Source organism: Halichoeres trimaculatus, unplaced genomic scaffold, assembly GCF_033239565.1.
Source record: "Halichoeres trimaculatus isolate MK-OKI-2021-1 unplaced genomic scaffold, fHalTri1.1 fHalTri1_scaffold_16, whole genome shotgun sequence".
Lineage (NCBI taxonomy): Eukaryota > Metazoa > Chordata > Actinopteri > Labriformes > Labridae > Halichoeres > Halichoeres trimaculatus.
In genome coordinates, this window is record NW_027437194.1 from 22,174,645 (window position 1) to 22,189,746 (window position 15,102).

A 15,102-nucleotide genomic window follows, 5' to 3' on the forward strand; every position below is an offset into this window, starting at 1 on the left:
TGAAGTTACATCACCGTTAACAGTAAAGGACAATATTTCACTATTTATAATAATGATTATAAAAAGTTAATAATAGGTAAATAACAGACAGTGAAAGTAAAGAGTGCAGTCTTTTCCTGTAGGGGACCATGAAAATAAAAATTCTGAAGATACTGTTTTGCTTATTGTTGTTTTTTTTTTTTTTTCCAAATATATATAATGTATGATATAATGCTGTTTTAACGTTAATTTGAGTTGCATTGCTTGACTTCTACCACCTTAAATCATAAAGATTGCTCTGTAATTGTATAAGGGTAGTTACTTACTTCAAATTATTTGTATTTATTGGCATTATTAGTGTAGACGTAACAAGAAAACAATATGCTCAAAACGTGCCATGATGGTAAACTTTACTTGAGTTTAGGGATGTGACACATTGAAAACTCATATCAAATTTAGTAAGTGTAAAGTAAAATCTCTAAATATTAAATAGATCCTTTGAACCTGTAGTAATATTGAATACTATTTTAATTGGACATAACCCCTAATATGCAGGATAAACCATTTAGGACATGGAAAAATCTGCAGAAAGGCGCTCCCTCTAAAAGCAGCATGTTCACAGCGAGTTCAACAAGTGTTTTATTCTGAAGGTGATTGCCCTATTTTCCGGTTCGTTTCCGTCATTCTGTCTCCAGCTTGCTGCAGCCCTTCTCTGGTCCCATCAGGAGTCTCTGCGGATCCTCTCATGGTGGTGAGATCGCAGTTTGTTATGCGCATGTCAGGAATAACAGACAGATGAGGTCGCTGTGAGAATATTTATGACCTATGTTTATGACACAGTCACAAGTTGGACTCTGAAAACCACAACTCATCTCGTCATCTACCTGAATGTGTACAGACATATAGACAGCTAGATTGTACCAGTTACATTTAGGTTACAGCCTAAAATGACTGACTTTATTGATCCCTTTCTATTATTCTATTGTCTATTTTAAACATATAAAAGCTGTTGAAGTGACTTAATTTGAATGCAAAATATACTTATTTGATTAATACTATGCCAGGCATCCTGGATCAGATTTCATTTTAAGTTTTGTTTACTTTATTGTTTTCCAATCATTAAACTACAGATTTAGCATTTTATATTGGTGTAAAACATGCTTAATTTTAAAATAGGGCTATTGTGGAAAAGTTAATAAAAACTTCGGATAACTAGTTACAGTGTTTGTAAATGCTGTCACACAATTTACACTTTCCCAGACCTAACACATGAATTTTTATTATATCTATAATGTTGAGTTTACATTATTCACACATTTTTTACTTCAAATAACCATTTTTCCTCTGAAAGAAATCACTTTGCATTTTTAGAAATAGAAAAAAAATGTTCTCAAAGATATATTGAGCTCAAAATAACCTTGCACAAGAAAAAATGGAGTTGAAATTTAAAAAAAGTTTTTTCTGATTCTTATTTTATTTCATAAATCAAATCATTAAGTTGTTATATAATGTGCTGTAAGGTTTCATTGTGACAGCACAAATACATTAGTTCTGGATATAAGTGTGAATTTATATTTGTACAGACAGATAAGAAGCATTAAAAGCTGTTTTGCTGTATTAAAATCATTTGAAGTTGCAGTGATGGCTTTCAGAAGATTCAGGATCTTCTGTGTTTTGGCTTTAAGATTCCCCTGCTCCTCCCTCACCTCGTTTGAACTGAAACAGAGAAAGAGAAACACTGACTTACTCATGATCTTCAGGGAGCTTTCAGGATCTATATTCTGTTCAGGAAGGAGAAGTTTTGGGCTCACCGCATTCTTCAGTCGGTTGACACCAGACTTGGTGAAGATGTTTGGTTTCCTGATGGACAGTTTGGGGCTGTTGGTGCTGCTCTGTGGGGCTGCCTGAGCTGCAGACGAGGACGTGTTTGAAGGCTGTGGGTTTAAGAAGTTCTGGGCAGAACTGGGTGTGTAAACCTGAGGGGGGACGTAGGGCTGGGAGGAGGTGAAGCTCGAAGCAGGGGTGTACGTTGAGGAAGGGGTGTAGCTTTGAGGAGGTATGTAGGTGGTGGATGGCGTGTAGGTGGTGGATGGCGTGTAGGTGGTGGATGGCGTGTAGGTGGTGGATGGGTTGTAGGCAGTGGATGGTGTGTAGGTGGTGGATGGCGTGTAGCTCTGAGACGGTGTATAGGCCTGTGTGTGTGTTGCTGTTTGAGTCTGTGGCAGTGAAGCAGCCTGAGTGGGTGTGAACGGGTTGGTGAAGCTCTGAGTGTTCAGGTACGGCTGTGTCTGTGGGAGGGACTGAGTGGTGGGGTCCAGCAGAGTGGGTGGTGGAGGCGGAGGGAAGCTGTCTCCTCCATCCTCAGCTGCAGCATCAGAGCTGTTGAGGTCATAGTGTCTCTTCCTCAGCTCACCCAGACGTACTCGCTCCTGCTCCAGCTGTCGCTCCAACTGCAACACCTTCACCTGAGAAAGCAGAGAGAACAGAGTGAGGACACTGCAGGACAGAGACAGACTCAGCCCCTGATGTATCCATGAAAGGAACCTGTGCTGTCTCCTTAAAAAACTTAGCATACAAAAAAACACATGGTCATGGACTCAAGACAGTTCTTTCAGTTGAGAAAAAGAGATAAGCAGATCTGTTTGTATTCTTAAGGAAAATCTGCCAAAAAATGTCTATCGAGGAAACCAAGACGCGGAAGAAAGTAAAGCGGAGTGCCAGGGAACCCTGGATGTAGAAAAACAAAATAAAGTGCTCTGTTTTCTCCTTATCCTCTTCAGACTCCAGCTATTTTTCTGGAGTGCAATTTTTAATTCACCTTGCTATTAGGAATAAGTAATACCTAATAGATATAATAACTAAACTTGGTCTTTGTATGGGAAGTTTGATTATTTGTGCTATGCATTCTCTATTAGTTGATTGTTTGTCGTGTTATTGTACTTAAATACTTTTTTTTTTCACTAAAATGGGTGTGATGTGATTTCACCAAAATATGGTGTGGGCAGTGTCCATAAATGTAGCTAATAGGTCAAAGTTTTAAAAAATGAAGTATCATCGGTCTGAGAGGCAGAGATGTAATGTCCACATGTGTGGATACTGGGTCTTGAGAGGTTAAAGTGCCCTCTAGTGGAGAAATTTAAAGCAGGGTCCCTCACAATGGCTCATTAGTGGACTAAAAAACGCAGCACAGAGCCCTGCATGTGGACTTTATGTAATACTTCATTTTAGTCAAGAAAATGATACAAAGTGGTCCACAGAGGGCTCTAGAGCAGGTGAGTTAAAGGAGAGCCCGAAGTCTTTATAGTGGAGAACATTTAATGAATAACCCTGCTGGTTATGTGTGACATTTCATTAATTGATTTCTTTTGTTATCTCAGACAAAAAAATCCCCCTTCCTTCCAATGACATCGTCCATACATGTAAAAAAAAAGGTGTAAATGAGAGCACACCGAGTGAGGGACTGAGTTAGCAGAAAAAACTAAATGTGAAATTCAAAAAAATGAAGTATCATGGGTCTGAGAGGCAGAAAAGAGGCCCTCAGCAGGAGCAGCACACACAATAGGGAACCCTCCTAAAGAAGAAAGTCTGACTGAGGGACCTTTTCGGAAGAAGAATTAAAAAGGTGAAGAAGACTCAGTCCTGCTTACTGATGCTCTAAAAGAAGAAAAACTGTGGCTCTCTCAGGTCTGAAAGAGAAGATGTTAGATCTGGAGTTTGGCCATCTCACCTGAGCCTCCATCTCCTCTGTTTTCAGTTTGATCAGACTCAGTCCAGAGAAGTCCATGGTACCTGAAACAGATCATTAAAACATAGAGAAGTTAAATATGAACAACAATCAGTTGATTCAGTTCAAACATGGCTCTGTTTCAGCTGCTTAAAAGGAAGAGCTGTAGTGAAGCTCCTGTTGTCACCCTCAGAGGTCCTTCTCTGCCCGTGTTTGGTGGAGGTGACGACCACAGCAGCCATGTCGTTCACGTGTCGGGACGCCTGCTGCAGCGTGCACAGCTTCTTGTTGTTCTGATCGGCCTTCACCTGAGATGAATCAAACACAGCCGCAGAGAAAAAAAAACAGAGATGAATTATCAGCTCGTATCACTCAGCAGAAACTGAAAGTAAAAAGAGTACGATGCAAAGGAGCCATGAAATGATGTGAGTTTGTTTCAAACCTTTGATGCAGCGACCAGCTGAGCCGTGCTCGCTGCGATCTCATGAGAGCAGGCGATGAGCTCCTCGTGTGTCCCCTTATCTCCCACAAACCGGTCAGCAGAGTCCCTGAGGTGAAAATAAACACAAATATCATAAACATCATCATAAAGAGGTCTGTATTATTCCTGACTGATGTGTTTGTCTGAACACTCACAGCAGCTGAGTGGCGCCCCAGCCCACAGCTTTAGAAGCAGAGATGAGTCCTTCAGTCCAGCGAGAGTTTTTGGCGTAAAACTCGGTGACAGACGCTGCTCCCTGCAGAGAAACAGACATCAGCAGTTGACTCTTCACTTTATTTACTCACACTTTTATTTTTTTTTATTTTTTGAGGTTTCTGCAGAGCTCATCAGATAAATTCAAGACTGTTTTGACCCAACAGAATGAATTTTATGTCTTTACAATCAAACCGGTCAGAGGGAGGAAACCAGTGGAGACAAAAAAGGACCTGCGTTATCAGGCATAACACCTAAGTTTTATTCTTCTATAAACTTTAACATTGGTGTATTTCTCCGGGAGATAAAATGTATGTGTAGTTGAGAGGTTTCTGTGACCCACCCGTCCTGACTCCACGATGTCTTTCTGCAGGTCAGTAGCAGCCGTCACCAGCATATGAACAGCCTGGAGACAAACAGACGAGTTAAACCTGATCATAAGTTCTTCTTAGAAACATATCTGAGAGCAGATGGACTCCTCACCTTCATTAGGTCTGAGCAGGATCCCAGGATGCTGATAAAACAGGAGTCACAGGTTAGAGCGAACAAAGAGAGGACAGGCTCAGAGTCTGAATATGTGAACATGTTGCAGCGTTTATCTACCTCTGGTTGACCTCCAGCTTCACTCCTGAGGTGTCTCTCTTAGCCTGGTTCAGGATTTCCTGAAGGACAGGAAAAACAACAAGATTCATCATGAAGTAGGATTCATAAAGTCTGTTTGTCAGGATGTGTGTGTGTGTCCTCCTTACATCCATCCTCAGCACTGCCTCCTCGATGGCTGTGGATGTGGCGATCATCTCTTTATCCACCATGGACCCCAGCTCCTCTTTACACACATCCTGACCTTTGGGGCGCAAATCCTGAACACAGAAACACAGATCAGACGGTTAGAGACGACTCTAGAGCTGGAGGCGGAGTCATAGATAAGGAGTGTGTGCAGCACACACTAAACCAGAGCCAAGTTTCCAGAGATCTGACTCTGTCGTTGTAGATACTCTGTGTTAAAGATAAAGGGCTCTAATTTCGTGCCGCAGCGCAGGGGACACAAGCCTGGCGCACCCTGCACAGTGTTAATTTCGTGCTGCGCAGCGCCGTGTGCTGCCAATTTGACAATTTGGGAGGTGTCAGCAGATTCATGTTGGCGCAGTGACAATTTTGTGCCAAAAAAAGTGCGCTGAAAGCTCGCCAGCTACAACCTGGTCTATCCTCAGCACAAAACAGAGCGCACCCTCCACAGCTGTAATTTGGTGACAGGCGCACATGTGCGCACATGTCAACAAAGCCTCAGAGGCAGGTTTCCAGAGTGTCAGGCACATTTAAATGCAATAAACAATCACAGCAATCACTATTTAATGTAACTGTCTGAACCAGCATATACATTTATATCTATATTAACTGTCCCGTCACATCTGATGTCAGATTAAAGCCGTTTGTCATAATGGAAAGTTAACCAGACGGCAGCTGGAAGTTTGATGCACATCTTACAATTAAACAATTAACAGCCTTAACATCTGATACTGAGTAAATATCTGGTTCTCTCATTTCATTTAATTCAAAGAAAAGAGGGAGAGAAAAGACAAAGAAAAAAGAGAAAAAATAAATGTATTTCACTCAGGATTTACCCGTGATTTCCCATATTTCTCTGTTTTAGTCTTTATTTTTAACATGATCTAAAAAGATGGAGTACATTATTGTAAGGAGGATGAGGTGGAGACACTGGGAGAGTATACAGTATATCACCAAAGGCTCTGCTTGGCGATGACAAACCAGGAGTGCAGGTGGATCAAAAGTATTCTGAATGGATAAGCCAGCTGTGTAACTGTCTCTTCATTTTTTACTCCTATTAATGACAAAGGAACAGATTAAATCTGTCCCGGGAGCTGGCCCACACGGTGACGCACTTCGTGTCCTCCAATGCCCCCGCTGTCCTTTCTCCTGCTGCAGGGACAGCGGCTCTGACCGTCTCCGCTACCGGGTCTTTCCAGCACATCCCGGTGCTGGGGATCAGTCAGACCAATCAGACGCTGCGCCTCAGCTGCAGGGCATTTAAAGGCGAGGAGAGGTGCTCATTTGATTGGTGAAAACAGCGCTCGGCTGTGTTAAACCCACTCACGACTTTTCTCCTCCCTCTCTGCCATTTGCGCGGAGGGAGGCGTGGACGCGCACCTCTGCGCTCCTCTGCGCTCCTCTGCGCTCCTCTGCGCCTTGACTGCGCCTCTCTTGGCACTGCAGGAAACTTGCAAAGTGCGCCGGTCACGCCCTGTCCACGTGGGTGCGCCTGCGCTTGTGCCTGGTCTACGAAATTAGAGCCCAAAGTACAAAAATATGAGACAGCTCCTCACCTGACCCAAAGCCAGGAGTCGTTGTACGGTGTATCGTATGGCAGACGGATCAGCTCTGGGTAAACTGGCCTGAAACTTTAACTCCTTCAGGAACTGAAGACAGTGATTGGAACAATCTCTGCAGCTGTCTGTCAAACCTGCACGAGAGCAGACAAACAGTGAGTTTACAGCTTCTGATGTCTGTGATGGAAACCCCTGCAGCTGTGAGAGTGAATGTTTGAGAGTCTGAGTGTCTTACGGTCGGCCTGGTCAGTAGGAGCAGAGTGAGACGTCGCTGCTCCGTTAACTATCGTGTCAGCAGCGAGGTGAGCAAACTGAGTGACCGCTCTCAGCAAACCACTGGCATCTAGGAATGAATGATAGAGCTTTATATACACACATCCAGACTAAAAAACACACCCATCACCTGAACACACACACTCTCTGTGGACTGACCATTTTGGTTTCCCAGGTAAACAGCGTGACTCTGCTGCATCTTGTCGATGGAGCCCAGAGTGATTTCAGCTCGATTCACCAAATAATCTGAAAGATGAAGAAGAAGAAACTGATCTTAAAAGCCTGAACATCAGTCTAATGGACACTTTTATCAACAATACGAGCCTGTCAGCAGAAATTAAAGCTCTTCATCCTACAGATGAGCTGACTGACGTTAATACAGATGTGTTTGTTTCTGACTGGTGAATAAATAAAGAGTGTTACCAGGTGAGCTGATGCAGCAGACGTGTATGGGATCGTCAAGTTTGGCCACAGCATCCAGTATGATTCCCTCAGCCTCCACCACAGCACACTGCAGCAGACCAAACTGCTCCTCCTGCAGCTTCTTGGCGAGCTCTCCTTCTCGACACGCCTGATTTAAGCAAACACAGATCAGAGACCAACCTCATGAACATCAGAGCCGCCTCCGCAGCGTGCAGACAGACAGAAACACATAAACAGAGAGCAGCACCTGTTGCTGTAACTGAGCGTGCAGGCCGCTCAGCTCCATGCTGCTCCTCTGCCTCTCCTGATCCATGGTGCTCTGCTGGATCTGAGCCTGCTGTCTGAGGGAGCTCAGCTCAGCATCCTTCTCCCTGACCGAGCGCAGCAGCACCTCCCTCTCCGCCTGCAGGCCGGACAGAGAGCTGCTCAGCTGGGTCCCGCTCTGAGGATCAACAACACATCAGAGTTTAGCAAATGTTTCATCATCTTAACATTAAGTATATGAGGCTGCAGAGAAACCTCTCACCATCTCTTTGCTCTTCAGGATGTTGTTTGCCACCGTCAGCTCAGCTCGCACCGAGTCCAGCTCTCGTCTCAGCCGATCGATCTCCAGCTTCTGCTCTGCGTTGATAGTGAGCTGATAAAACACAGGACAAGAGGACTAAGAGAAGATTTTTAATAATAGTTTCTAAAGATTAAAGCTGCAACAAACACCAGCAAAAAAGGATTGAAGAGGAAAGAACCAAAGGAAAGAAAAGTCAAATGTTCTGATAAGTGATGTTTTTCTGACAAACATTTTCTATTTTTAGCTTCTTCAATGAGAGAGTTTACTGCTGTTTGTCATTTTGTAATTACAGTTTTCAATGCCAAACTTTGATTTCCTTGAAAGGTTAAAAAATAAACCATCTAAATTTTATCAAACACATTAAACAGTTTATAGAGATCAGTAAAATGTGTCAATCAGCTGCTCTGTTTTCAGTGTGTACCTGCTGCTGCAGCTGAGCTCTCAGGGACTCCAGCTCCCGGTTGAGTCGGTCTCTCTCCAGGTCCAGGGACCCCTGCTGATGCTGGGCCTGGAGTCTCAGAGAGGCCAGCTCTGAGTCCTTCTCAGCAGCAGAGCGCAGCAGGACATCCCGCTCGGCTTGAAGAGCTGCCAGACTGCTGCTCACCTGAGATCCCTCCTGGAGACAAAGCACAGACACAGACAGGTGAAGAAAATCAAACCTCTGAATGATGTAGGTCAAAGTTCTTTACTTTTAACAGCTGGTTTCACTGAGAGACATTTATCTTTAACCCACTGAACTGTTTTCACACAAGGAGGGAGCTTCCTCAGGATCTGTTCTCCTCCTGCTCACCTGTTCTTGTCCTTACAGAGAAAAAAAGGTCTGTGTGTGTATTTTATACTGTGTCTCACCCTGTCTTTGTTTTCTAGAGTGCTGCGGAGGTGAGACAGCTCTGCTCTCTGCTCCAGCAGCTCTTTGTTCAGACGCTCAGCTTCCTGTTGGTGATTCATCTGAAGGACAGAGGACACACACATGCTAAAGGTGAGAACTTCAGAGTTTTCCAACTGATGATTTCAGGAGGTGAAGCAGCTTTTCCTGCTCGACTCTTGTGTTAAAAGTCTCACCATGTTTCTCTTCTCCTGTCTGAGTTGTTCCACCTCACTCTCCAGCTGCTGTTTGGCTCTCAGGATGTCGTCTTGGCTTTGTTGAGCACCAGATAAAAGCTTTACTGTGTCTGCGTTCTGCACAAAACACATCAACAAACAGAAACAAAATATTATTCAAGAGGAATGACAAAGAAGACACATTAGGACAAGTTATCTCAAGTAATAGGAGTGTTTTATTGTATGATTATAATGATAATGATGATGAGGAGGAAGTGTACACTGACCTTCTTCATGAGATCAGCGTGGCTGGTGATGAGCTCAGCGTGTCTCTCCTTCAGCTGAGTGAACCGAAGCTCTGCTGCCTGAGCTCGAGCTGTGAGGAAACAAACAAACGGGAAAAGGATGAAACCTTTCCTCGCTACCACTCAGTTTGATTAGTTTGAGCTGCTGGTTGAATTAAAGGTGGAAGAGATGTTTGGTTTGAGTCTGTTGAGCTCCAAGCAGGCTCTCTGTAAAACCATAACTTCCTGTAAAATCCTGAACTAGTTGGGACCAGGTTTTGGGATGAAAGAGTTCACCTTATATCTCTGACTGGGGGCTTCAGACTTTGTATGAGTCCTGAACTTTCTAAACTTTCTAAACTTTCTTCATAAATTAACCCTGTGTTGACTCACTGTCTGCCTCCTTGAGTCCAATCTGAGCTCCAACCCCGGCAACGTTGGCCGTCCTCAGAGCCTCCACCTCCATCTTCAGGTGCTCGTTCTCCACCATGGCCATCTGTTTGTGTGTGCGCTGCTCCTCCACCTCAGCCTCCAGACGGTTCACCTGAGACTTTAACTCTGTCACAGCCCTCTGAGCCTGAGAATGAAGAGAAGGACAAGGAGGAGTGTTATACCTTTATCAAAGCGTTCATACTCTCTAAACGTGAGCTCAGTGTCACCTCTGTGATGTTACCTCTGTCTTTATGAGCTGTAGCTCTGGCTTCAGCACCTCCAGCTCTCTCTTCAGGCAGTCGTTCTCTATCTCTCTCTGCTCAACCAAAGCTTCTGGTCCTCCCATCTGGCTCATCAAATAGTACTGACAAGACAAATCAAATACTTCAAACATTTGACCAAAAACACAAGCTGTCTTTTTTAAAGTCTTTAATTCAAATATTTTCAAGAAAAAAAAATGAACAATTTTAACTTTAGGAATGGCAAAGAAAAAAAAAATTGTTCAAGAAAGGGGTTGTGCCTTTTCCCTCAAAAAAAAAAAAAAAAAAAACTGTAAGTAATCATATCCACAGGTTTATATTATATTTCACTTCATGTTTTACATGAAACCAGGAGACAAATGAGACACCTGCTATTGAACGAGTTTTTGGATCTGAATCAAAGAAAAGTTTCAAAAACTTGTCTTCAAAACTAATCTATTTTATTATTTTATTCCATTCTGTGTGGGCTGGAGTTTGGAGAATATGTGGATGATATAAAACTTGTTCAAATATTTACTGTTTGCCCTAACTTTAACCCCTTGATGCCTGTTGTCGCAAATTTGCCACACACCCTGCCAGGTCTTGATGCAGCTGAGATGACCTTTGTATCCCACTAATGCCTTTTGAATTATGTTCCACACATACAAAGGATTGTATGAAATGCACTATGTCCCGATATAATGGACAGAAGGTGAACTTACTGTATATATACACATCATGTAACTTTATCAAAACTATTGTATGTGCCATATTTAAATCAACAATCTCCCCTCAATTTAGCATATGTAAGAATGCAAATAAAACAAAAAACAATATTTTAATATAACTGAAACTAATTCAGGCAGTAAGGGGTTAACTTTATAAAAGTCAGGACATGCTGCACGTGTCCTGAAGGTAAAACTACGTAGAGAAATCAGGAGACACTGATTCAGATGTGTGTTCAGCTGATGTCTGTGTGTTAGCTCACCTGAGGGGTTTGTTGTGTTTCTCTGAATTCTGGCTGTGGCTCCACCTCCTCCTCCTCCTGACGCTCCTCGTTCGGCATCACCACCACCGCTTTTTTGTACTCTCCCAATGCAGCAGCTCGGAGGAAGTTAGGAGGAGCCTGTGGGGGTTAAAGCAAATACATGTGGTGGATTGATGAGAAAAACACATTTAAGTGAAATAGCTAAGGAGAAAGTGAACACTTACATCGGGAAGATCAGGGATACGGATGATGCTCTTAAAGAACTCCATTTCCCTGGCTCTGTCGAAGAACTGAGTGAGCCTGAGGAGGAAACACAAATAAATCTGTTAAGATAAATCCTGTTTTTTTTTCAGCAGGTCAAAAAGCTCTGATAACTTACCCGTTAAACAGGTCACGAAACCTCTCTCTGTGCCCCAGAAGAACATCCGGAGCGATGCCTGAAAACCAGAGGAAGAAACAGGTTGATTTTCTGAAATAGTGAGGTGTGACTTAAAGGTTTTAGCATGGAGGATCTCTTACGGCTGTGAAGTTTGAACATCAACAGAACAGAGAAGTGATAGAGGAAGCTGCAGTCCAGGATGAGCGGGATCAGAGGCGTCAGTCTGCACTGTCCGGCTGCTGTTGAAGATTTAGCTCCGTTTGCATCCATCTGACTGAAAACTACAGAGAAAAGACAAACATTAGAGTCAGAACACAGGAAGAGTTTGTGATAAGTAAATGATACAAAGAGTGGTACTGTCTCTGGACCGACCTGTATCGGACATCTTTAATCCAGCATCCAGACAACCAAAGAGCTCCTGAGTCATATCCAACCTACAAACAAAAAACAATAAATAAGTAAAGAAGAGCAGTAAAGTCTTTCTGTTGTATGAGCTTTTGTCTAAACTTACACTTTGGTCATGTCTGTTCCTGCTTCTCTCTCCAGAGTCTCATCGCTCACCTCCATGTTTCCAGGAATCACTTTATGCTGTAGACAATATTTCTACTTCAGTTTTTTTTGCTCTGAATAACTAATGTTTAATTACATGTACCATTTAAAGACACAAATGTGTTACCTTGGTATGAAAGTCCATTTTAAGGCAGAGGTATTTCGCTGACAGAGCCACGATGTGGCCATAACGGTCGTGCAGATTACCCTGAAAGGAAAGAAAGATGAGCTCAGGAATAAACATTTACAAGTCCTTTAGGTTTTTGTTTGTTAGAAAACACACACAAAAAAACAAGGATTAAACATGAAAAAGAGTGATAATGATAATCTTCTTTTTTCAGACTCAGAGGAGTATAATAGAGGGGAAGGATCTAACTCCAAATTCATCCAGCACATTAGCACAGATAATCAATACATTGTCAGTTTTTTGCTGCAGGGCAGAAGTTAGACTTTTATTTAAAAATAAAAAAATATACATTTTCTTGAGCATAAAAAGATAATTTCTTTCCCTACAGTTATTCCACCTTTTTAAGGTTTGAGATTTGAATCTTAAAAAGAAATATACATTTGGTATCAGCGCTTCTCCCGACAGCTCATCATTGAACAAACTCAGTTTTACTTCCTACTCTTTTTATGGTTAATTGTTCAAAAAGTAAAGTTATTTTCAAACCTCAAAGGGCAGATAATTTTCCTTTTCACCTCCAGCTTATAACACCCAGATTCTTTTACTTTGAAGAGACTTCAGTGCAGGTTTTTATGCTGCAACTCACCCAGAGGATGCCCATTTCTTTGACGCTGTGAGTGTGTCTTTGAGAATCTCTGACGCTCTGCAAGACAGAGAGACAGATAAGAAGTTACAGGTGATTTCCACGACAAAAAGAAGTATAACAAAAGAAGGACTGCTGTTGTTGTTTGTTCACTTTCACACTCACATTTCTGTGTCCATCTCTCAGCACTTTGTGCAGCAGGTAGCAGAACTTCCAGCTGACCATAGAGTTACTTGACAGAGGCAGGTTTGAGATGTAGGACCAGAAAGTCGTCGCTCCAGCCTCTTTGTGAGTCCCCATGATGACGGCTTCGCTGTCGTTAAGGAAACTCTAAAACACTGATGCAAACATTCATTAAAACCTCAACAAATCAAAGTGTGGTTGACCTCAAAAACAGAGCAGATGGTCCTGAAAGGTTATAAAGACTGTCTATATAAAGGACTATATAAACAAAGTTATTGTCATATCATCACTGTACCTGGAGGATGAATATTTTAGTGATCCCAACCTGAGCATATGATTCCACTTTCTTTTGGGATCCTGTAGGCAGACCTGAAGTGCACCTAACATTTCTCCTTTATCTGAGATTCTTAAGGATGAATCTATGAAAACTTTTTTGTGATACTTGCTCATTCTCCCAGAGTTACCAGTGAGACTAAATTTGTGCTTATGAAATGCTAATCCTCAAAATCAACCAGGGTGAACTGAAACTATATCTTCTTTAGCCAAACATGGTGACATGTGGATGAGTCTGACTGACTCAGGATGTCCTGAAGCTCTTTCTGTGGCACCACAACCAGCTTTACATTCACTGTTTGTCTCAGGCTGACCTGACTACCACAGAGTATCCGTGTAATGATAAAAATTTAAAGATCTTAAACTTGATAGCTCACTCTCTATTTTAAAAAGCTAAAACATTCACCCCAATTGGGTGTCAAATCCATGGAAATCTCAAGCTTATGCACCACAAAAACAAATACATTTGAGTTGTTTACTTGAGATCTGTCTTAACTTAAGATGATCAAGAAAACAAGAAAAAGTTACACAATATGATCAAATATAAACAGAGGAAAATGTGTGGATACTTCTGTCCCTGATTTTAAATTACTGAAACACAGATGTGTAAATACTTTAACAAACAGAATTCCTGCTTAAATGATAGTAATGTTAAAATGTGTGATATTTGCAGCTTGAAAAACCACAAAATAAGGATGCTACAAAGCTGCTAATTAACATGCTATGTCAGCATTTTACAATTACTACAGCTTCTGGTTTAGCTTTTAGCAAACTTTAATATCAGTCATCTTAAGTGAAATTGAATCATCAGCTTTTTGAAGTAACCAAATTAAAACCATGCGGTCGAACTGAGAAATAATAAAGATATTACATGAAGGTCTACTAAACAAAAGCATGCTACTATGCTAATCTTTAACAGAAAATCAAATTGGGTCACCAGCTAATTAGCATGCTAATATTAGCATTTTTCTACCACTAATGAGGCTTTTAGTCTACTTTTAACTATTCTAATAAAAAAAATGGATGAGCACTTCTGAAGTTCAGCAAATTAAAATAATGTGGTTTATTTCCAGAAGAAAGGATACTGCGGACATATTTCTCTTTAGGTGGTGTTTCACTGGAAGCCACAATTTTACTGATGCTGTGGAGCTGAAAGAGGAGACAACAGGAAAACAGAACAGATAAACACACAGCAGGTCACACGGAAAGAGATGCGACTTCGAGATAATCACTAAAAGTTAGTTCTTCTCAACTACACCTGTTCGTTAACACGTGAAATAAGTTATTGAAAGAGTTCATGGTAGTAATTAAAGTAGAAATTCACGAATAAAATGGTAAAACTAAAAATTTGCCGTCTGATTCACTGCGCCTTGGCTCACCTAAATAAATGGAACCTTGAAAATAACAAGAAGTCTCACCTGTTGTTTCCCGAACTGTTCCTTCTCCGCAGCCAAAGCCTTTTCCGTCTTATTTTCCGATTTGTTCTTACTTTTACTCATCTTGATTTAGATCTCCACTCAGACTGAAACTCAGAACGTGGTTTTAATCCACAGTAACTCCGCTCCAGGTTCAGATCATCACCTGTGCGCGCGCTCAGAACGAGAAGAGGTGCGTCATACGAGGCGCGCGCATGTTCCCAGAATATCTCTTTTTATGTCCGCTTTAAATACTTAAAAAGAAAGTTTTCTCCTAAAAAGAGGTTAAAAAAATAAAGAAATGTCTGTCTCCTGCGCTCTGGGTAAAATGGAACCAAAAGAAAACTCCAGATCAGGTCTGCATCAGTGAGAAACTGAGATTAGAGCAGGAACAGGCAGAAAAAAAACTCCCCTAAACGATGTTTTCAAAAATTGTATCCATAGAATAGTGAAAAACTGACCACATTGCAGTTTCAGAGTTAGGAGTAT

General features: G+C 41.8%; 1 protein-coding gene across 1 annotated transcript; it reads right to left on the bottom strand.

Annotated features, from left to right (window-relative positions):
- Window positions 1-1,533: 1,533 nt before the first annotated feature.
- Window positions 1,534-14,852, bottom strand: hip1r (huntingtin interacting protein 1 related). Its single transcript, XM_074690472.1, has 33 exons — window positions 14,617-14,852; window positions 14,284-14,347; window positions 12,848-12,990; window positions 12,686-12,742; window positions 12,043-12,123; window positions 11,878-11,954; window positions 11,739-11,800; window positions 11,507-11,647; window positions 11,367-11,424; window positions 11,212-11,287; window positions 10,988-11,125; window positions 10,002-10,124; window positions 9,722-9,905; window positions 9,332-9,420; window positions 9,066-9,182; window positions 8,853-8,951; window positions 8,425-8,619; window positions 7,965-8,075; window positions 7,686-7,880; window positions 7,439-7,586; window positions 7,175-7,261; window positions 6,978-7,085; window positions 6,740-6,876; window positions 5,147-5,257; window positions 5,001-5,059; window positions 4,881-4,911; window positions 4,741-4,803; window positions 4,340-4,440; window positions 4,146-4,251; window positions 3,891-4,011; window positions 3,707-3,768; window positions 1,791-2,444; window positions 1,534-1,695 (listed from the first exon to the last, which is right to left on the bottom strand). The coding sequence occupies exons 1-33, from the start codon at window positions 14,695-14,697 to the stop codon at window positions 1,660-1,662; spliced, it is 3,915 nt and encodes a 1,304-aa protein (XP_074546573.1). The 5' UTR covers window positions 14,698-14,852; the 3' UTR covers window positions 1,534-1,659.
- Window positions 14,853-15,102: the final 250 nt, after the last annotated feature.